The sequence below is a fragment of the Gavia stellata genome, chromosome 2 (genome assembly GCF_030936135.1).
Source record: "Gavia stellata isolate bGavSte3 chromosome 2, bGavSte3.hap2, whole genome shotgun sequence".
Lineage (NCBI taxonomy): Eukaryota > Metazoa > Chordata > Aves > Gaviiformes > Gaviidae > Gavia > Gavia stellata.
The window spans coordinates 57,184,551-57,209,172 of NC_082595.1; the positions used below are offsets into that span (position 1 = coordinate 57,184,551).

At 38.0% G+C, this 24,622-nt stretch overlaps 1 protein-coding gene across 1 annotated transcript in view; it reads left to right on the top strand.

Annotated features, from left to right (window-relative positions):
* Window positions 1-13,442: 13,442 nt before the first annotated feature.
* Window positions 13,443-24,622, top strand: part of FAM184A (family with sequence similarity 184 member A) — an 80,764-nt gene continuing 69,584 nt past the window's right edge. The window contains exon 1 of the mRNA XM_059835565.1: window positions 13,443-13,610. Within this exon, the coding sequence (XP_059691548.1) occupies window positions 13,443-13,610 (168 nt within the window). The remainder of the gene's footprint in view (window positions 13,611-24,622) is intronic.

The following is a 24,622-nucleotide window of genomic DNA, read 5'->3' on the forward strand; positions in this document are numbered from 1 at the left end:
ACCTCCTGAGGTCCTTCCTAACCTGAATTATTCTTGGAATGCTTAGAATTACAAACCTGTCTGGGTATGATTACTTTATGTCCTAACTACTTAGCAGAAACATACTTATCTTTTGGTTTAATAAAGGAATTTTAGCTGACGTGGTCTATTGACTTCATGTCTAATGTTAAGATTCCACAAGAGCTATTCCACATTGTAAGAGCTGTTAGACAATGGAATTGCCAAAAAGGGGTTTGCGCTGACACCTGGCCTTCCATGTGAAACCCTGGCTTTTCCTTGCAAGTGGCACGGGGAAGTAAAATTCATGAAATGAGTTTTGCACATAATAATGCATGAAATTGCTTTCATTCTTAGATGCGCTTATTGCCTTAAAAAAGAACTACAGAAGAGTAAATTATGCTAAAATGAACTAACATAGGCATATACCAGTTATTTCTGAGTGATATGTAATCCTGCTTTTTAGCAGTTGTTTTACCAGAAAACATTACAAGTATAATTTCTCAAGCAATTTGGAATATAACTTTGGATGCATTTCTTTAAAGCCAGTCCATTAATTTTAAGTTTAAATTTGTAATATTTGTGTGAAATATGTTAGTTTTCAAGTGGAGACAGTGGCACTACAGTAGAAATGTTGCAGAGGAGAAAAATAGCTTACAAAGAAAATAATAATGAAAGAAATATTTTAGAAGAAAATGATGGAAGACTCATTCATTATGTGTGCAAGACTGAAAAGGGATGAGTGACATTCTGCAGTACAGAGGCACTGCTGTACAGAGGTACAGAGGCACCGTTCATTCCTGAAGTGTTCGGGAAGTACAGAAAATATCTCAGAGAGAATGAAAGGATCCAAGAAAAGAGAGAACTCTCTGCTTCATTATATAATAGTGAGGTTGTAATACTTGGTGAACAAGTAATGTAAAATTATTATAGGGATTTCTCACTTGTTAAGATGTCAAATCTTGATTAGATTAGTATTATGTAATTAGTCTCCTAGATCTGTTCTTCTTCTGTACACTTGTCTTGGGATCATAACATGAAACTGATATCAGAAAGAACTTCTAACAGCATTGTAAAAATAGTCTTCTCTAGGTGATACAGATGGAATGGAAGATCTGAAACTGTCTTTGAAAGAGAAGGATGTTCAGTCTCAGTAGCTACTCTGGTATCCTGCCAAACAAAAAATAACCATTGCCCATACTCTAAATCAGCTCTACACTATTAGAACAACTGATTCTTTGAAGTGCTAGGTGCCAGTTAAAGGGGTTTGTCAATGTTTTCGATACGGAGCTGGTACAGAATACCAATGCTGATAGTTTACTTGTTCCTCCTCTAGGAAAAATGATGTTTGGCTAGTTTTGGATTCTGTAGTCCAGGACTAGTATCTGGTGAAGCTGGCCTCACTGTGCTCACTGAGGAGGAATAAAATGCAGAAGCTGGAGGAATTCAAACACACGTTAATATTCTTCTCTTCAGCCATGTCAAACCCATTCCATTTTTCATACTTAGTTTCTCAAATATGGAAATAATTGGAGCTGCAGAAATAATCATCTCTCCTGAGTAAACATGCATCTTTTCTGCATATGGCTTTCTCCTCTCTTATTTTTATAAAAATGGTGTGACAGAAGAACATGTTTTCAAAAGCACATTACATAAAATATTTAAAGTAATTTTTTATAAATGGATTTTAAAGTTACTTGGTGTTTGGCATAATATTTGTTTCTTTAGCATGGATCTCCTAACTGATACTGAGAGAGACAGAAGTGTGCTACATAGCACACTGTAGAAATTCTAAGATATAGGCATAGAAGTGAATTTGTATTTATACACAGGTACAAATGTATAATCAGCTGTAAACCTTATTATTAAAAAAGAAATTAATTTAATTCAGCTCATAATTGAAGGTGTTGGTAGCCCATTGATGGCATAATATTTTTTTTAAAAAACCTCTTTTCCAGCCATCATACTTTCATAAGAGAAGTAGTTGAAAATAAGCATCTTAATATTCTTTTTAGTATTAAGTTCATGGATTTTTTTTTTCCTAAATAATCTGACAAGGCTAAGCAAGTTCTCTCAGCTGTAATTTGGAATTAGATTTTTCTTTCTCCAAGGGGAAGTTTAGCATGGAACTAAATACCATGACATATTCCCATTGAAATGGATTTTCCTTTTTCCACCACTGAGGGAATGCACCTGCACACTAATTTGGACTCTCTTAGCTATTGTGTAGCTCTTTGAATGACACTAAAATATTTACAACGAACACAAAATGTCCTTTAACTAAATATTTATGGACTAACTAAAGTAATTGAGGACTAGGATCAAAAATAGGCAGTACTATAGTTTACTTCATTCTCCATCATTGAAAATGAAAATAAATGGAAGGTAATTTACAAAGCAAACACAATGAGAAGTGCATGATAATCCTGTAAAGCTGACTGGTAATTCTGAAAGCTGTTTTGTGATGAAAATTGAGTTTGAGTGGTGGGCACTATTTCTGAATCAGACACCTTTATCCCTGAGTGATGTTAGATAAGAGTTGAGCAGCTGAATTATGTATTATTATCAAATAAATATTAATTTATTGCATGAAGAATTAAAATGCTCTTTTAATTAAAAAACAGCTGTGTACAGATCTTCCAGTAGTTTTCAGACTTTGCATATCTACCAGACGACAACAAACTCTCTATATTCTTTCCCCAAATATGAAGTACATCTTTTACTAGACTTAGATGTTCCAGATTTCTCAAAAATAGAACCAGGATTGTGCCACAGTCTTTTTACTACAGGAATTTTATTTTAGAGTACGAGTATCATATTCCTGTGCATGTCAAGTAAGTTGCAATGTAAACTGGAAATCTGCAATTACCTGTGTATTTACATAGTGTAGTTATGAGCAATAATATAAATTAATGTTTTATTAAAGTGGCCTTCCACCTAGGCAAGCACAAGTTAGTATTTTTCCCCCATACATATGTGGGTTACATGTGGCCCTAAAGGTCTTCTGTAACACTAGGATATTATAGAGATTTATCTTTTAGAATCAAGGGTTTTTCCACTGTTTCTGCAGGAGATGATCTGAGCCTATTTTTATTACAATTCCCGCTCTGGCAAATTTGACATCTCTCCAGAGTACACACTGTATGACAGCTACATGGAGTAGAATCAGTCCTTTACTTCTCAATATCTACTTGGCCTTGCTCTCTGTTTTGGGTGGACGCCAAATTGAGAGCTACCTGTTTCTATGATGGACGCATTTGTGCTGCAGCAGAAGCTCTGGTTCAGAAAAAAGCTTCCGAAAGGCAAATGATTTTGCCCTAAATTAAACCAAGTGTTAGAGATTTAAGATGTCTTTATGAGGACTGATACGATTTATAATATATGTGAAGCTACCATACAACCTTTTTCCCCAGGTAATTTCCCAAGATCCTCTCTAGGTAGTCATTAAGTAAGGAAGTGTAGTCTGGCATCAAAAAGCTTCTGTGGCAAATAGTGCAGAAGCCAGCTGCACAGCGTATGGGAAGGTAGAGCTTTCCATAGATGTGGAGTTTATTTGTTATAGGAAATCTTTAAAACAGTAATCTGGTTTTAGTGAATGAAAGGTTATCCTCAGTTACTATTGCATATGCACTACAGCTACAGTTTTAAAATCTTATAAGCAGAAACCTGGCACTTGAAATTACACAGATACACTTCCTAAAGTACTTTAAAAGAAGCTAGGGAGTTTTAAAGACAAACTGGACTGTCATAAACATTAAAATTACTGGATTTTCTTCAAACTTGGGTTTGAATATTAAGTTTGAAAAGCCCACAGATTTTAGATTCCAAAAGATTAAGGTGTAATTATTCCTAGTAGCTTTATTGTGCTTTTTGGATTTTCAGTCTCATATAATTCAAGTGGTTCTGATAAGCTTGGCAAGAAGAAAAAAATCAAAACACCTTTAAACTAAGATTAAGCCCTATGAATGTCATATCTGAATCATATTAGAGAAAGCCATGCATAACTTAACTGTGGAGAAATAATACCCCTAATTAAAACAAAATCAAAAACCTTTTATCTTTCTGTAAAAGGTTGATAAATGGGATCTCTTCAGTTTAACTAGATCAGCTGGGAAGAGGGTCATTGTTACTAAATAATGAATTAGTTTTTATTTCTCTGACTGATTCCCATTCTAAAATTCTCTGAAAGTTATAGTAGGCTTGATAGCAAAAATACCTAGTAGAAGTACATTTCTGCATTTGGCTGGTAGAGTTGTGTGGCAAGACTTTTATCAGGTGAAAGCTGATCTCAAAGAGATTACTTGAATACTCAAAGCTAGGCATGTACCTGCTGGACTGAGGCTCTAATCACCAAGCTTACTCTAACTGGATGAAGATTTTGAGTGAATTCTTTTTCTTGCCCTTCAGGTTTCCTACTTCAGGGGCACCACATCACTTCATCACAATCTTTGACTTTAAGAAACGTTTTGTGGAGTAACTCTTGATACTCAAATGCTGGGTTTTATTACTTTCCTTGCTAAGTGTTGTAAATATTTTAGTTTCATTTAGTTCTAATCTTACAGATCAGGAAACAAAACATGGATTTATGTGAAAGTTGATAAAACTCTGCTGTGAGTAACTAGCTCAGCATACAAAGAGCAGTAATAAAGATTTCAAAATTATTCGTTTAATATCTTACAAGCAAGTAAACTAGATTTTATTATAGTAATTAGGGAGACTTGTAACTAAGAACTAAAGTAAAAATGAACAATGATGTAAAAAATTGCCATCAGTGATATGTAATCTTTACAATTTTGCCCTAGTGTTCATAAATTTCAAAAGATGCTCAAGAGCGTTTTATATGCTATGTGTGGAAAAACATAGCTCTTATTCACTTGGTCTAAAGTGCCTGTTCTTAAACTTAATAAGCAATAATTTGTAAATTTAAGGACAATTCTGGTCATAGAAATCATCTGTATCTTTTCTCTCACTCTCAAGAACATATTTCAATAAATTATTTACAACCTTTTTCCATAATAATTAAAAATACACACATTTCTGTGCTAATAAACTAGCTTGATTATGCACCAAACAGGATACTATGCCCTTTATGAAATTTATATGCATGATATACTGAAACACAAGTTTATGCTGATTTTGGGAAGCATGTATTTTAGCTTTCAAAGGTAGCCCATTCTCAAAGCAAGTCTCTTACCTTGGTCCAGAATCAGGCCTGCGCAACACTAATCCTGATCCCTTCCAAATTTTTAAATATTGTTGAGGGAGTTGGGTTCCTGTCAAGAACTGGGAACCCAACATTCTGCTGAGTGAAAGCTGTGTTGCTGTTGATTTGAGTTTGAGCATAGTGGGACATTTTCAGGCCTGATGCACTTGAATCCAGATAGCTGATGATCCTGTAGTATTGACTATTCAAGTCAAATCTGGATGTCTGGCAAGCAGGTCTCAAAACACCACCTCTGTGAATAATAACAGTACAGTCACCACATAATACGCACGGTCACCAGAACTTACAGTTATAGCAGGTTATATTATTCAGGTCAGATAAGCTTTGCTCTTTTTCCCCTACTCCTGATGGTTTTAGTTACTGTATCAGTTTCAATGGACTACACTACAATTAAGAGGTATGCCTCTTGATTTTGACAGGTTAATTGAGGATCAGTAATGAACTCAAAGTGCTCTTATCCCCTTAACCACAATTTTTATGAAACACTTCTATAAAATGGAACTTTGTCAGCAACCTGCATATGCAAATTAATCTTAAAATATTGCAGTTTTCAATAAATTTCATTTCAAAAGAAGCCTTCAACTGTTTGAAAGTAATAAAAACTTTACAAAAGCCATTTTTATTTTAATATTGACACTTATGCAAAGCTTTTGGGGCTTCGACACAATTTTAGCAAAACCATAAATCCTCCACTGTTAATTTTCTGGAAAGATGCCAGTCTATCTTTCTTCCTTCTTGAAGCATAACCAAAATCCTCTCTAGTCTCCAAACCTTTATGCTCAAATCCCCCAAAATACATTGGCAAGATGCAGCAATTTGAATTCATATGTGTCAAGGAAGAGACCGGCGATAACTATGTGGACCAAAAAAACACTGAACCAATGTTGGAGATTAATTAGCCACATTCAAAGTAAAACCCTTCAAGCAACCAAACTCTCCATTTCCAATACCATCATAGTGAGAAATACAGATTATAAATGTTGTCTCTCTTGCTCTGCAGAATGACCCTGAGGGCAGGATCAGAGCTACACAGCCATCTGTTTGAACTTTCCTACTGGAGTGCTTCTGTGGCTGCTTCCAAGTGATCCTGTTGGTACTGACAGAGAAGGAAAACCTGAGCAGTCCTGGTGCTTTTGGTGCCTTTACCTGCACTGTAGATAAGATGTGTCACTCAGTGCAGTGTTCAGTTGTCCCATCCAACCTTCCACTGATGACCTGAAGAAGAAAGAAATACCTGCATTTCATCCATTATGCCTGTTGCAAGACTGCATGAATTTTATAGGCATCCTCAAGTCTGAATGAGTACACATGTGGGACAATATGAATGCCAGCATAGAAAGCAGTGAACTAAATCCTTTCCTAGCTTAACTCTGTACCAGTGCTCCTACAATGAACAGGTATCTGATGTTAGATCAAGCTGCTGAGAGCAGTGACACTTAAACTGGAGGCTGTTGCTATAGCTGCTTTTTCCTACTGATGATTTTTTCCCTGTAGATGAATAAAATTTTTATCAGTCAGATTTTTTTTTTATATTTTAGCCTATAAAGCTGCTTTTCCTCCAAAACGAAAACGAGTGCATTACATTTCTGTACAAGTCCAACATATTTAAATAATGTCAGGACTGATCTAAGCAAGTCTTACTAATACATCAAAATAATGTTTACCGGTTGCTACTGGAAGGCCATGGCAGATCTCCTTGTGTTTGTCTCCTTTTTGAGTTCATTGTAACATTTGCATTAAAATAACCCAGCCCCACTCACAGCACTCCCTTGCATTTAATTCTGTCCTTAGAGGAACATTACAGAAGTTAGCAAGGATACTTAATGCATCCCTGGAAGAAGCTCCGATAATATACCAAAGGTCACTGCTCCTTTCTATAGGAATGCTTTCATCCTTATGAAGATAAATATGAATGTATTAATTGAATTAACTGAAATGTATTCATTTTTTACTCTGAACAGTCTCCTAAATGAGTTATTGTAAGAGGAGCGTAAGAATGTAAAAGAGCAACCATCTATGATAAAGACCTTCAAATTCAACTGTTACTTAATACATCAATTTTCGTCCTATCTGCCATTTTGTCCTTGAGCAAAGCCAAAAACACTTTCTAACATCCTTGGATAAAAGTGTCCTAGGCAGCTGATTAAATTTATATTCCAGTGTAGAAAGCAAGACTGGATCCCTCCTCTGCAGTAGAGACGTCAGCATAATAAGAATTATGCTAAATTTAGCATATATTGATAAAATTGTGTTTTCATGTACAGAAATGTGCCTACAACTTGAGTTTGAACAGAGAAATTAAATGAAGCTTTCTTTGCATCCCTAAATTTATTTGTAGCATAAATCTAGAAAGATTAACTTGAAACATTGAGATCAGGATTTGGTCTGCCTGTGTTCCAGGGACTAGAAAACAAGGTTTTACACAGGTTTTGCAGGCAGGGATGGCAGTTCTTTTAATGTCTGCCAAATTCCCCATTAGGGTCCTGCTTAGCAGACCTGGTTCGAAAAGCAAGTTCCTTGGCCTACTATTCCTCGCCATAAAGGCCAACCCTGCCCCAGAGGGCCCAAGCTTACACAATGAGACCTCTCTGTTCCCTTCCTCCTGTCCATTCACCATTCTTCTCAAGTACTTGCTCCCAGTGGAGCTGCCAACTTCCCTGGTTTAGGTCTGATTTTTTCTATCTGAAAAAACATGCATAATTTGAAAAAGGAGAACAACATAAAATGAGAAAAGTTGTTAAGAAGAAGCTTGAAGCAGTAGCTAATATGTTAAATCTTTCCAGGTGATGTGAAAGGCTATAAGGACTATTATATCCTGTTCAAGGACTTTATTGGCAACTTAGAGCAAATGCATACCATTTATCCCCCCCCAAAAAAAAAATCCTTGAGAAAAGGCAAAATGAAACATTACGTAAAGTAAGAAGGCTTACTTCAGAAAATATATTTTGTCAGCCAAAATGACTCCAGAAATGAAGTGACTAATTACTAAAAGCCTGAGAGGTTCCATAGTATTACATGCTACATCTTGATGCAGATGGCTGGCACAAAATATTCTGTAAGGCTACTATTAACACTTACAGAGTATTTTCAGCATGAGCTCTGGCTTCATAATGACTAGTTGTCTTATTAATTTTCTGTCCAGTGGTGAGCACTGATAGGTTTAGTTCTCTGTTTTGACAGGAAAAGCAGAAGAGTAGGTTTTTTTATGTGTCTGGCTACTTTCTCGATGTTGGTAAGTGCCTTACTGTCCTGGTAGATTAGCAAGGGACTAGACTGAAACAGCACTTTATAAAGAAGAAGTTACGAATTAATAGAAACACTAAGATTCCTACTTAACTGAGGATTCATCCAGTTTTCCCCATCTGTGCAACTAAAGAGAACAGAAATGTACCAGCTAATCTTTTCTAAAATAAGAGAAAAAATATTTTATACTAGGTAGACTCTTAGAGCATCTTTTACCCAGCTGTATCTCAGCAACTTCCAGAAAAGCAGTAAGTGATACGTCCAACACTTACATTGTGTGACTCCCATCTCTAAAGGACAGTCATGTGTAAGCAGTGGGACATTTTGCCAAGGTGTTAGTTTTCCTTTGTTCCCACTTCTCCTGCTGCTTTTTTTTCTTTGTCTGTAAAACAGATCTGTGTTTTCTCTGTAATTTTTGTTTATTTTCTTTAAAATATGGCTTCTGTGCTACAAAAAAAGTGGATCAAGCTTAAAAACCAAAGTTAAAATAAATTATAAGACAACACAAGTATTAAAAACAAGAGCTGTTTCAGAAGATAGAGCCTTACAGCTTACACACTCATTATCTACAGCTAGCAGAAGAAGCCCTTGTTACTTGTACACTTTCAAAACAAAATTGGTTTGTATGATTTCTTACACAGAAATCTCAGCATCATAGATTAATCTCAGCCTTACCAATGAGGTCTTTATGTTAAAGTAGGACATCATGGGCTTATTCAGTTATTACATTCCATCACGTTTGTTTGGACCAGAAAATTAAAGCAGGAATGACAGATATGTTTAATCTGTATTGTTATTTTGAGTATTTTATACTATTCTTTTCAATGGTGAATTATTACTTTATGAAAATAATTAAACCTGTATATAAACTTAAGGTATGTATATAATAAATGGTTAGTTCAGCGTTCCAGTAGAAATAAATAGACTTTTTCTTATGAGTCTCCATATTTTAAGTATTTAGTTACTGAATACTTGCATAATTCAACGATTCCATGAAAATTAAAATGAGAATTGTGATATAAACACCTTTGTTCATGCACATGTGCAAAAAATTTGAAAACTCACTGTTCAGGATTGTAGCTGCAACCTTACAAATTAAACAGCAGAAACCTGCAAATACCAGTAGGTCAAATTTCTTGTTAACTGCCCTTTCAGCAAAATCTGCCGACTTTCTGACATCTTCAGAGTTGTCAAGAAGCATTATCACGAAGCAAGCTTAGCCCCTGTAACACTTTCTGTCTATGAAGAATCAGAGAGGGAATTTTGTGCCTATGGCTTGAAAATAAGGCATACAGTGATTGCACACATTTATCTCAGTCAAAGCTGTGATGAGATAAATAAAGTTTTTTTTGTACACATGGAAATCTGTAATCCATAATATTCCCAACAGATTGAGTGTACACTAAATTCTTTCTTGGTTTTGCAAACCTCAGTAATGATACTTAATAATTTTAGATAACATACACACATACCAGAACATATGACCATCAAATATGCAGATAAATAGGCAGTAGAATACAAAAAAAGTACAGGTAGATTTCCACGTAGGCAGTGTTGTTGACGTTACATCAGAAAAAGCAAAACTATAAAGTCATTGTATGTCTTGCACATATGCTGCTATATAGGCATAGCAGATACATAAAAATGCAATTTTAAAGCATGTGTTTATTCACTAACAGTATTTTCAAATCTATAAAAAAATCTTCCATATACATATACCAAGAGCACTCCTACACAGTGCCTATACTCACATGGAGACACTGGATAGATACAAATTGTATGTCACTTACGTAAGCCCATGGTAATAGAGACACCAAAGATTTCACTGCGCAGCTTTCACAGCAGTGATACACATCAAGAGCCCTGCCTCATTCCATTGCTTTTTGCACCCTTCCGCAAACCCAGAGCACTGCCTCATCATTTGCCTCTGGATAGCCTCAGCCCAAGCCCTGTGAGACTTTTGGACCTACAGATCCTACTACACTGACAAGACATGAAATCCCATCAAGGAAAAAAAGCACTAGGATCCTGACTGTTCTGCTGCATAAAGCCTCTTCTCAGCAGCAACCCTGAAGAAAACGGGCTCTATGCTGCACATGCAGACCTGAATGGAAGAGAGGTTCTTAGCAGTCACCATCTGAGCTCTAACGGCGTAAGATGTGTAAAGAGAAGCTTGAAAACAATTTAAATATGAAAACTACTGCTAAAAGGCACATGAAATACTGGCAGAGAATATTTAATCACTTTTTCGATTTAAAAGCACCTAGACAAAACTTAGTATTTAGCAACTCAGTACAAGAAGGAGACAAAAATTAAGCATATTTGACTGCTTTGTCCTAGCAGATGTAAGTCACTTCAAAATGCTTCAAAACAATTATTTGGGGCCAATATAAACCACAACAAATATGCATACTTCTCAGAAGAAACTGAAAAAATAAAACAGTGAGGCTTTTTGTCTCAGAATAAATGTTCATAAATCCAAACCACTCTAATTTATTTGAAAAATAAGTCTACCCAAAATATTTAAAATGTGTAGATTAAAATCAAAATAATGCTTTCTGTAACTTTTGAGATTTCTAGGAGCAAAAATAAATTGAGCCAGCCATTCCTTAATATCAGAGGCATTATTAGGTACACTAAAGGAAGTGCCCTTTTGCACAAGAATTAAGAAGCTTGCTTAAGGTCACACAATCAGCCAGACACAACCGTTGACTGTAACCAAGTCTTCGCAATCAGTCTGCTGCTTTAATTAGTAGCTTGACCTTCCTAGACATGGACAATCACAGTCTCCTCTGCCACTGAATTATTTTTTAAATTGAGAAAACTGAATTAACAGTATGTGCTATTCATGGATGTCATCTATGGACATAGATTTGAAACAGATGCTCCTAATATTCATTCTTCCCCTTATATTTCATTTGTATGAATCACTGCCTGGGTAGGCACCATCTGTCCTTTGTTCTCTGTTGCCAGAATGGGCCACTTCAGAAGGAAAAAAAATATCAGCGTCCGAATTTCCTGAACAATGCAAATTCTGAGCTTAAGGCAACACAGCTACTCAAAATAGTTTGGGTTTATTACATCTTTCAATATAAGACTCTTTTTCCAGAACCTCTGTAGTTCTGGCCCTTTTTTAAACACCTTTCCAGTGCATTGGCAGATGGAAATTACAGACCCCAGATCTCGATACAAGTATTTCTGTTGCACTCTCACAGACACTCAGTACAAAAGTAGCAACGTCTAATTGTACCTTCTAGTTAGTGTCCCGTCTATACATCAAAGAATTTAATTTGCCCCATGACCTCAGGCTTGCACTGGCAGGTCATGTTGAGTTGGTTGTTTATCGTACTGTATGAGCATGAACCTCCATAAGCAAGTGAGACATGCTGCTCTGTAAAATGGATCTCCTCTTATAATTTACTATTCCACCTATTTCTATCATTTGCAAATTCTAATACTTTTCTCCATACCCTCATTGAGAACAACAGATTTTGCCATGTATTTTTGTAGTTTACCTCTTTGGTATTTCTGCCTACAAAGAATGCAGGCAAAGAGATTTTTAGAGCAGAAAAGAAAAGCAGTAAAAAGATAACCTACTCAACAGAGAGCACCACAGACTCTGTAAAAGATGAGTGCAGAGGCTGTTAATCAGGAAATCAAATGTGTCCAACCACATTAATATATCCTCACAAGGCCAGAGCCTGGCAAAGAGACATTAAATTGTTAAAGAGGGTGGCTATTCTCAGGAGTTGCACAGAATGGAAACAGAAGAAGAGAGCAGTCAAATCCAACCTAAAGGACGTACTAAATTCAGCTGTGAATTCCTTCTGGCAGGGACCTTTATTCCGTACTCATCAGCTCACGGGCCCGTAATCGCGGTCTGCAGAGGCTGTGTCTGCAGCAACGGGAGAGACTGGCCAACTCACATGAATGCCTCCCCCTTCACCTGGCCGGGTCACCGCACGATCTGTGAGCACCGTGTTGCTTCTTCCCCCAAAACTTGAAGTAATTGTGCAGTCAAGTGATTATCTAATTTGTTACCTACTTCAATTTTAAGACGCTACTTGCCCCTACCACTTGCTACTGTGAGAAAAGGGCACTTCGTCGCAGACCAATACGTACCCAGGGGCCAGCAATACCTCACCCACTATTCACCCATGGACACCGGACTGTAGTATCCCTGGCGCCCTTCCAGTGCTGGGGAGCTCTGCCCTAGCCCCCCCCGGCACCCACTGCATTTTCAGGCCTCTCACTGAGGAAAAGGCTTAGGCAGTTGGCGTACAGGCCCCGAGCCCTGCCACAGAGGGGCAACCCTACCGAAAACCTGTACCCCCCTCCCGCCCTGCGCCTGCCCAAACCGGGGCGCCCCCGTTGCGGAAAGGGGCTCTCTCCATCCCCGCCCGCAACAGCAGCCGCGAGCAGGAGCCGCGAGCAGCCCCCGAGCAGCCGTTAACGGCTCCCGCCGCCGCCAACGGCCGGGGGGGCGGGGTAGGGCACGCAGCGCGCGCACCGGCCGCGGGAAGGCGGGAGGCGAGGCCCCCCGGGCCGGCGCACGACCTCGCGCGCTGGGCGGCGCGCGCGGCCCCAGCTGCTCCGAAGGCGGGGAGGCTGCGGGCGGGCGGGGCCGGCGAGTGACGCGGGGCTGCGCGGCGTAAACAGCCCGCCGGCAGCCCGGCACGGTCGCCGCGACGCCGCCGTTCCCGCCCGGCCTCCGGCCGCCCGAGGGCCGGACCGGACCGGCCTCCCCGCCCGGTGTCGGGCGGAACGGACGCGGAGAAGAGAAGCTGGCGCTCCTTCTCGCAGCGGCCCCGAGGGGCTGACGCCGCAGCCCGGCGCGGCAGGTGGGGACGGCGGCAGAAGGAAGCGTCCGAGACCGGTCTCGGGGCGGGAGGAGTCGCCTCGGGCAGCGGTTCGCGGCCGGTAGGGCCGGTGCCGGCGGAGCCCGAGCGGCGGCGGCGGCGGGGGCCGGGCGGTGAAGATGGCGACCCCGGGGATGGGCTGGCAGCAGCCGCAGCACAGCTACGGCGGCGGCTCCGCGCCCGGCACGGGAAAACTCGGCTCCGGCTCAGCCCCGGCGGGGCTGGGCGCCGAGCACAGCCCGGACCTGCACTTCAAAATGAGCAAGAAGATTGCCCAGCTCACGAAGGTGAGGGAGCGTCCTCCCCGCCGGGCAGCGGGAGGCGCGCCGAGTCCTCTGCCGCCTTTTATTTCCTCCTCTTCTGTTTTGTTTCCCTTCGCTCCTTGCTGTCGCCTAGGCAGAGGTGTGCCTGAAGAGAGGCCGGGTTTCAGGGCTGGTGTTAAATCCGAGTGAGATGCGGCCGGGTTTGTACCCCGAAGGCCGGGCCCGGAGCGGCCGCCTTGTCCCGGGAGCAGCCTCGGTCCCCGGGGGGCGGGAGCGCGCCGTGCCGGGGACCTGCAGGGGAAGCTCCGGCATACCGCAGGCGTGGAGACCGGGAACAGCGGGTGTTAGAGACGAACCGTTCACGGGAACTGCCGCAGTACTGCTCCCAGTTAGTTGTGTCCAAATTCCGCTTAGGACAGCCAGGTGTCTCGGTGTGGGGGAGGTGTCCCCGATTGCTAGGCTGATGCTTGCTATTTAGTCTATTAAAATTGTAGCTGCTTTTCTAGCGCTTTTGTCAGCCGTTCTCTGAGTCTTTTTAAATAGAGACATTCAAGTAATGCTTACTCTCCTTTTGCTGAAGAGAAGTACTGTAATTTAAGGTGTCTGGTAGCATCTTAAATGCCTTCGATGGTGAGGGCAAAGTGTGAGAATATCTCTGGTCTTGTATTGCTGATTGAACAGTTTTCATTATGTCATCCCCAGTATAGAAAATGGACTGTGTTTTTGTTAAAGGCTGTGGTCAAACTACACGGTGTTTTAAAAGCATATTGTTAAGGCTGGTAGGCCCCATGTTTCAGATGTGATTGTAGCTATGATTTACTTAGGATAACTTAAAAAAATGCTTTGGTGCTGTAATCTCTCTTATATGACACTTAAGCCTTAGGTGAATAGCATTGTTTAGGAAATGAAAGGCAGATTATCTTTGTTAGAAAGCAGAATAAGTAACTTCTGTCAAGAATTACATAGCTGAAACATTTAAAGGTGATTTAAAAGCACTGTAGGAACTGCTAGTATTCTTCAAATGAATGCTAAAATGGATGAAGGTGACATTTTGTTGGAACTAAGAATGAAGACTGCTGGCAGTCTCACAGTGGAGACAGTTCATATTTATGCACAGTTGATGCACTGTTGACCAGTTAAAAATAGTGTTTATTGTGGAACACCGTGCACCTTAATGTATTGGAAAACTGATGACTGAGGGGTATTTTGTCTTGTCTTTGGAGTCCAATTTTGTTATATGTTAACATCGGTGGAACTAAAACTGTAATTTCATAAGGAGAAAAGTAGAATTAAAATAAGCTGAAGAATCACTTTAGTTTTATTCCATGTGCATACAGATTATGAATTAAAATATTAAAGATACTACTACAGACTTGTGCTCCCTGAAAGGTACAAAAAGCACCTGGAGACCATAAATGTATTTTAGACTTACTTTAAGGCCTAGTGCATATGCAAAATAATACTTTCAAAGAATAATTTTTATTTGTGTCCTTTGATGTATTGCCCTTTCTTTCTCTAGGAATTTACCCAGCAGTTTATAGTTGATTTCAGAAACAGTGTTCCCCTTCTGTTGGGAAGTCATTTGTGTATACCCGTGAGTTCCACATCACTGGGCATGTGCCCTTCTGCTCTCTGAGTTACTACGTGTCAGATATCTTGAGGCAGATGTGAGTTAAATATGGATTTAAATGCATGGTGCTAGAATATTTTGGACTTCTGTATTGGAAAACATGAAGAGAGTGAAAGTAAATACTGTGGTTTTTCATAAGTGGGTTTTTTCATGATCCATAGTAGGTTCTTCTAAAATTTTAGAAATTGTGTGCATGTCTGTCCTGCCAAAGACTTCAGAGTAGTGCAAATAAAAGCTATCAGTTGTCTTCTGCTTGTGTATTTAAAGCAACTGTAAACTATGTGCTTGTACAAGTTTACATGTGAATTAGACTTTTGCAGGACTGGAATCTTGTATTTGTTTCTCAGTGACTTGCAGATTCTGGTGATGTTTTAGTTTGTGTGTTTGTGTTCTGTTTTCAAGTTTTAGGGAGAAAACTTGGAAAATCAGCTGATCTTTATATTGACTGAAGGTCTGGAGTGAAGAACAGTATTTTTAGATGTAAAATAGGATGTGTAATAAAAATACTTCTCTTGCACCTACTGCTACAATAAAATTAAGAATTTAAAGATTGAGATTAAAAAAGTATTGTATAGCATTAATTTCATTGAGGTAGAGGTGCAGATTTTGACAGTTCTGTAGTTAGAGGGTTCGGGTCCTACATTTCTGTTTGTCACTTGACCTTTCAGAAAGGGAGGCTTAAAAGAAGTATAGAAACTTCTGGGTAAAGTATAATCTAAGCTTTCTAACCTGCTCTAGAATCTGAAGCCTGATTTGATAGATGGCTGGAGAAATTAATCCTTGAGAAAGGACTCCAGCTACAGGGGAAAAATATAAACATGATACTTAATTTCTGTAAGTGAGAGTTAACTGTCAGAGAACAATTAACTTCACTTTGCGGAAGATTTCTGGAAATAAGCTGATGCAAAAAAGGTATTAGGATATTTCTATGAAGGTCTTGTGACCAAATTCTGCTGTTCTAGCTTTGTCAAATGCTTAATAACGTACGTGGATAGAATGCCTCTTCAGTAATCTAGGAACTTCTTATTAAGAATACCGCTGCTTAATTGTGCTTCTCATTGTTTAATGTCTTTATATGTAAGACACTTCTCACACACCTTCCAACTGTTTTTCCCATTTATTCATTTTTTTGTCTTCCTACTCTTCTCTAAGACTGCCTTGAAGATGTAGTAAGTCTGTCAGTGGATTTAGAGCTGAAGTCAGGTGCTTTACCAGGTCAAAACAAACCCACCAGTATAGTCTAGTAAAAGGAGATCTAAATATGCATGCGGCATTGCCAAAGGGATATACATAGTTAAGTTACCCAGACAGGTTCTGTCTTCTGACAAAAGAAATGTGGCTCATTAGTTTATTTTTGCCTATCCTTGTACAGTTTGTATTACGAGCTGTGAGTAGCAGCAGCAGAAGATGCTTTCCCCACAGAAAATGCACGTCACTCATGAAGTAAATGTGAAATTCCAAAATTAGGATACCTCTGTTATGTTTTCACATTGCTTAGAGAATCTGCTGTTTCAGTCAAAATAATGCAGGAACACAAAGAAAAAGGTGAAATTTCTGTAATAACCAGATTTAATCAGTAGTTCAGAGTGAGGCAAAAAAGATACAAATCCATTTCAATAAGCACAACACTTCTGAAGTGCTTAACTATGTTTTTACTTTTGAGGGGGTGGGAGAGACTTACTTGATTTGACTTTAATATGCATAATTCACAGGGGAAGGTAAAACAAGTAGTTAGAAATGCAGCTTTAAAAAATAAGATGATATTCCACGTCATGTTTAAAGACTGCGGTAAATTCTAACTGAAGCAAATTTAGGTCTTCCTCTTCAGTGTAAGCTCCTTATTTTTAGGCGTTTTGAAAGATCTGTGTACCAGTTTGGGGATAGCATCTGACACAAAGATTAAAGCCAACAAGAAATAAACTGCAATTATGAGATTGCATATGTGTGTGTGTGTGTGTACTACTGCATGCTGGAGTGCTAATGTAGTGTTGAATTATGCCTGCTGCAGATGAAAATATGCAAACTAATAAAATATATATGCATAAGACGACTGGAATAGAAAACAAAAAGCAAGTTGCTGCTATGCTTGCATCAGTAGGGGAGAATGGGATTATTTTTTACAATTGCCAGAAGAGTACATGTTCAAGCTTTTTTTTTGTCTGCGTGAGCTGTAGTTTGCAGCTTGAGCATTTGTGATTAAGAAATCCATATCCTAAATGTGTCTGCAAAGTCTGTTGTGCAAGCTTTGTGACACTAACATAAATAAATAAATAAATCTTTGACTTCTACAGAATAACTGCATGATCCATGCTGGGATTATACAGTGAAAGTCTTCAGCATTGATTTGGTTGCAAGATGTTGGTTGCAGAAATTTTACATTAACTGGAAGAAGAATCTGTTAATGCCATGGCAGATGATACATACCCTACAGTGAGAGTTTCTATCTATTTAATAAAAAGAAAAAACCTGTACAAAACTCTGATGTTTTACCCTGGTACATGCTTAGAGCTGGATAGTTCAGTTCTGGAAAGGTTCCAAAGAACTCAGCTAGTTCAAAGGCTAAGGCAACAAAGTTATCCAAGGCACAGCATACTTCAGTAAACAAGAAACTAGAGTCTGGGACTCCTGAGCTTCAGGGTCCTACATCAGCTTGTTGTGTAAATTTGGGAAACTGTTTGGTTTTTGTGTTTTGTTTTTTTTTTTTTTAATTATTTAAATTTCTCCTTTGTTTTTCTTTCTGTCTTCCTACAATAGAGAGAAGTACTTAGAGAATAGATGTTAATGTAGTAGTTAGCCCAGTGAGTTGCTTGGGGATGTAGATAGTAAATTTATTTCAAAGAATAAAGAGCAAATTTGATGATCCTTAATTCAGATGCTTATGATTCTTACTGTGTAGACTTTTTTCTGGGATGGTTAAAGGTTTCCCTCAGCTATCGCAGAATGCAGTGCTATGGAAGTAAGAGCTATAGGGTTTAAGTTATATTAATGATTCTTACCAAAATGTTTCCAGTGAAACTTCATCAGTTTTTATTTGGAAGTATTCTGCCTCAGGAAATAAAACAATTAAACCTTTTGCAGGATGTTCCTTGTGCATAGGATTATAAGAAAACTTAAAAGAAGAGCCCTTAAAAATAGGGAAGAAAAGAGAATCTAAAAAACCCTGTAGAGCTGTTTTGATGTTAGCTGTCGTCATGTGGTAGTTGATGCCATTAACAGTTTTGTAAAAACTTGCGTTTTAGTTTTTTAAGCAACCTTATGTCATCTCTCCAATGTGTGTTAACATTGGCAGCAGGCCAGTATTTGCTAACAGTTCCAGGATTGCATGAGAAGAACTGAAATTTTGAGGTGGGTGTAATTTGAGTACATATTTGAATGTCAGAATTTTTGCATATGCTTCTGACTGGTGATGTGGGAATAAATGTTATGTTTTGTTATTACATAAAAATAGTTTTCAAGGACTAGAAGGTATGAAAATGTAACATTAGTTATTCAATTCTTTTACGTTTCTCTGGAGATACTTAATTTTGGTTTGTGGTAATTATTCCGAAGATAGCTGAAGTAAGTTCTCTGAGAAGGGAGACACTCCAGGTAGGAACTGAGAAAGTTAGAGACAATATTTCTGAAGCAGGTATCTTAAAATTTTTCTTTTTTAATTATGCTAGTATAGTCTCTCCATCTTCCTTTTCTGACTGTGTCCATGTGGTGTTCTGGCTGTGTCCTCATCCTGCAGTAGTTATGGCCTTAGCAAGGGATATTCACAGAAGAGAAGTTTTCTGATGGTATAGGGACAAATATGGGACAGGGTAAAAATGGCATGTATTTAATACCATCTGGTATAGTTCAGAAAAAGTAAGTAGAGCTTTCAGGCTCTCAAAATCTTCTTCAGACCTTAAGTAAAATCAGCAGTTACTGTCTTTATCTGAATACTTGCTGATTGAAGCACTTAGAATTGCTTTAAAGCAGCTGTGGCTTCTAATTTAGACCTGAAGAGGTCTTTCATACCTTCCATGTTTTGTAGGACAAAAATTACGGAATTTGGTGCTTTAGTTAATATGCTCTTTGTCTCTGAAAAGAGAGATTGGGGATCTAAAAAAACCAAACAAGTTGACAGTCTGGGAACTCTTATTTAATGCTGTTTTTTCCCAATCAGGATTAGTTGAAAAAAGTTAATTGTTCCGATACTTTGAAGACCTCAGGACCATGTATCCCTTGAATACTTCTTCCATTCATTATCATTGCACACCTATAAGGTGAGACTGCAGGAGTGCTACATGGACCTGATAAGGGTATACTTTCGAGCTCAGTGTTGTGGTATGTGTGAATTAGGTCAATGACTTTACAGTCTTTTGTCACAAGACATCAAGAAGAAAGAAGCAGGACAAGAATGAAATATTTTTAATATTAAAAAAAATTACTCAAATGAAATTCCTTTCCCCTCCACCTGCATAGACTTAATGGTTGACTACTAACTCAGAGTTCTTCTGAGACCGCTGACAGCTTAATGTTCTAAAGAGATTTTCTGTATATGTGTGTAATTGAAAGTGTGATGTTGTTGAAAAACTGGTCACATATTCACATAAGCTACTAGTCTAAAATGGCTCTTTAATCTGCTCATGCATATATTGGCTTCTCTGAGATTGTTTTGGGTTTTGGTGGGGTGTTTTTCACATTTTACAAACATCCAAAAGAATAATCAAAATGAAGAGACAAATAAATTGGGGGAGTGGATTAATAATATGATGTGGCACTTAGGGATATGGTTTAGTGGTGGACTTGGCAGTGTTACATTTACAGTTGGACTTGATGATCTCAAGGATCTTTTCCAACCTAAATGATTCTATATGTATCCTCTTGCTCTATGCTTATTCTTATTTATTGCTATAATTAAATAATACAGAATTACAAGGAGCTGGAAAACTGTTAAGATGTCATCACTCTGACATGTACTTCGACTGTTAAATCTGATACATCAGTACATTAAGGATATTTAAACAAAACCTGAAAGATGAGGATTTTAGTACAAAGTTCAATGTTACCGACATGTCAAAATTTAAAAAGAAGAAAGAACTTGCAGGCCGTAAATTAATCCTGATATGACAACATCCATAAAGTTTAAAATCTGTCAACCTTTAGCTGCTTTTTACATATGATGATATAAATCCTATGAAAAAATTAAGAAATATTTGAAATTTAGTTTGATTTTTTTTGCTGTTGTTACAGTTTTCCAATAAGTACTGCATTATGAAAGAAGGCTTTTGCTATTATCTTGATTGAGATAAAATCAAGTAAGTGCCAGTTCAGAGTTAAGAACATAAGACTGAAATGCTTTGCTCCAGATGCAAAAGTTGTAAACAGGAGAGTCTTTTATGTATATTTGAAAAAGAAAATCAATGGGTGTACCATTGTAATTGTACAATGTATTTATAGATTAAGTTCTTTGTACACTTGTAAATTAGCATGGATACAGCACTTTGAAGTACTCAGTCCTGCAAGGAGTTTTGATTTGTCAAGTCTTATAAAAATATATCAGTTGAAGACAGTCTTTTTCTTTTTTTTAATTAGTATCTGGCATACCATGAAAGTGCAAAGAAAATGTTTCAAAGTTATGAGTCTTGCCACTTCTTTAGAAAAAGTCAGATTAAATTGCAATCTTAGTCATAGCGGTTCTGTACTTTTTTCAAACACTGTGAAACTGTATTTAGTAACAGCATTGTTTGTATTTGGATATTTCTATATTGTCATGCACCCTATTGGTGTAACGTACTTTATTTTTTTTAATGTATAGAAGTACAGTTAGATGCATACTGCATCTAATAGATGTGTAGAAATGTTATTTGTCATAAGTCATTGTATTGGTACAGTAACTTCCAGCCTGAAGTTGCTTCTAACCACTGAAATTCTTTCAATATCTCATTCTCTAAACTTAGGCTTTGGCTTTAATAAAAATAGTAATTTTGTCAGTGATACTATTGTTTCCCCACCCCCCACTCTCCAAGTCGCCATTGAAAACTTTACTCTCCTGTTAACTATGTGAAGGAGAGGGGCATTACCTTAAATAGTCACTAACTTTTTCTTACTGTTTGCAGGCTTACTGCTAAACAAACCCAGCAAATCTCAATGTAACATTATGAAATCAGATGTGTATGTGTCTTGACTGATGCAAGTTTGGCAGTAGTAAGCCAGGTTTCTATGTATTCTTCTAATGACTGGTGTCGTACCAATAACCAAAGGCATTGCATTCCAAAAATAACCAGAAGAAACAAAAACAGTCCAAAGCTATTCACCATCTTGTCCTACTTTAATGCATATTACCTGGTTCTGTTTCCTCAGTAAGGCTTTTCAACTGAATCTATAAGGCTATGAGGAAGAACAACCTTTTGCTGAGATTGTCACTTGGCTAGGTTGAAAATGACAGCCTTTAAAAATAGCTGCTGTTAAAAAGTTCATGAAGTCCTTCTTGTTCAAGATGCTCCCGTTAAATGAAAGACAACCTTTTAGCTAAAAGTATGAGGTGATTATAAGAAATACTTGCTTTCTATTCTCATTTTTATGAGGTTAAAGTAATCTTTCCAGCCAGTTTCCTAAAATTTCATTTCTAGAAACCTGAATGGTAATGTGTTTAGAAAACAGGTGTTCTATAATCCAGAGATTTTTAATTGAACAGTGTTTTTGCTCACAACATGACTGAAAGCTATAACTTTTAGTAAAGGGTGTCTGACACTGTTTTCTCAGATCTAGTGTTTTGCAGTATGGATGCTGATGTGTTTGGATAGGTTGCACTAAAATGTATTTAAGTAATCTCCTATGACTGTCTTTGTCCTTTTAAAATTTGACAAATGAAAATAGTGGTAAATTATTTCTGTAATAAAGAAACACCTTGAAAATCTATGTATGTCTGTCTTTCCAACATAAGTAATGTTGGCAGTACGGGTTAATCTATACTATTTACATTATTTATTTTTAAAAAAAAACTTTTTGTTTTGTGCCACTGAGTGGTAAAACTTTATTTGAAATTTTTGATCCACTATTTTGTTTGGGTTGTTCACTAGCTTTCCACATCGTATCTAACATTATAGCGTTAACTTATAGTTCCATTAAGTTTCTATGTCACTAAAATCAGTCAGTCTTTTTCTTCTTTTTTTCTTTTTTTTTTCCTTTTTAAAAGCATATGGCCGTTTGCTTTATGCTGAGATAGAATTTGCAAAAATATGTTCTAAAGCAGAGACTGGACTTTGACATGAAGGTCAGTTTGTGTTCTTTGAGCTGGTCTGGGAATATTGTGTTGCTGTTCTCTCTACTCCCATGATTCTTGTCTTTATTTCCATGCTCTGTTTCACACTTTGTCATGTGTACCTTTTCAATCTACAGTGTAGACCATTCACAATTTGGTGTATTGGGTGTATTCTGCCTTGCATCACCTCCAAATACCTAGATTGTAATTCTTGTCATTTATGTTTGGGCAGGCACTGCTATATTAAGTATCCTTGCACCTTCTGTACAAGCAAAAAGCCTGAAGCAAGTTTCGCGTCTGTTGGTTTGTATTATTTTCCATAGCTATGAGTTGATACTCTAGAATAAACTGCATTCCAAATCCCAGATTGGTTTTTTGGGCATAGCTGTTTGTGTAATAGACTTTTTTCTCTAATGGCAATTTTTTTTTTTTTTTTTTCCTTCTCAGCCTGTGCTCCCAGTTTCTGAGGGAAACTAAATTTCCTGCTTTCAGAAGACTGTTAGTTTGGCAAAGTTGGAGACAGAAGTAACATGTGCTCTTACTGTGAAATATGCTTCTGTTTGTGCCTATATGAAATTCTGGTAAATGTGGCCCCTTAAAGAAAATCTTATTGAAGTCCTGACTGATGTGCCCGATTTTACTCTAGATTTATTACTAATTCTTGAGCCTAAAGGGATTCTTATAGGTACTTATAGAAAAGGGAAGAATTTGTTTAAGTGTACAGAAAGAAGTAAAGAAAAATCTCTCATCCAGGAAGCATAAAAAACCCAGTAGTTTGTCAAAGGTTTGGAAGTAGACTCAAGTTCATCTACAAGAACTGTTTTTATCAAAGAACGTGATATATTTTAGTGAAGTCTGAGGCAGTACTTGCTTTTCTTGGAAGACTTGTGAAGCGGAGCCTTGTCTAACGTTTTGCCTGTCGGTTGTGTTGGAACTGTGTTGGGTTTTTCTCCTACCCCGTTTTCGCTCCGTTGCCGCGGAGGGTGGGGAGGGTAAGCGCCTGCCGCTCCCCGTGGTGCTGATCGTAGGGCGCGGCATTCGGCGAGCGCCTGCCGCTCCCCGTGGTGCTGATCGTAGGGCCGCCTCGACGTTTTAGCTTCACTGGCACTGATATCAAAAGCAAGTAAGTTTTATTTGCTGTTATGCAAACCAGTACATTTCCCTACTAGCAAGATCTCTTTAGAGGCCCAACTTACATAACTGCAATTGCCCAATCCTTTTATGTACTCAATGTGGTGAGCTATAACATTGATTACACTGAATACTATGAAGGTAAGTGCAGTGAATTATTTGTCTGAAATTTTGTGCTGTGCCATTTTGTAGTGGCATCCCAAAAACCTGACAAAAAGACAAAGAAGTGAAAATAAAAACAAGCACTCGTATTTTTCAGGTAGTTCTGTCAATTAGCAAATTAAGAAATGTTTGAGAATATTTAAATGAGGAGCAGCATTTTATTCATATTGTCAAGACTCTAAAAGAAGGGTTCAAGTTTGATTTCCTAAAGCTGACTTAAGGACTACACAACACAAAGCTTGATGATTTCCTTCAGGATCTATACTTGGTTTAATTCTGTTCTGAAATAACTGCATTCTTACCTTTTTAAGGATTTAAAAAAAAAATTGGAAATGCAGTAGTCTTGTCATAGAATTCATTAAAGGTATGTAATCTATTTCTGGACGTTGCCCAAAGTATCTTAGATTCAAAAGCCTTTGTAGCTCTCAAAAGAAGAGGAAATTGTGTCTTGAAATTATATGCTACTTAAAAACATTTATTTTGATGATTAATCAAAATCAGTGATACAGGTCTGTAAGATGACTACCTTTTTCAACCTGTTTCTCCACTTCAGTGTTGCTACTTCTTGTTTTGGGAAGCTTTGAACTTAATATCACTCTGCTGAGAGAAAATTCATTTGTTTGTATATGGAACAATTCTTATAGAGTGATGATCTTTGCTATGTTGTTTGTTTGTTTTGCCAAGGGCAAAATTATCTTCTCAATGCAAAGTCACAGTATCACAGAATGATAGGGGTTGGAAGGGACCTCTGGAGATCATCTAGTCCAACGCCCCTGCCAGAGCAGGTTCACCTAGAGCAGATTGCACAGGAATGTGTCCAGGCGAGTTGTGAATATCTCCAGAGAAGGAGACTCCACAACTTCTCTGGGCAGCCTGTTCCAG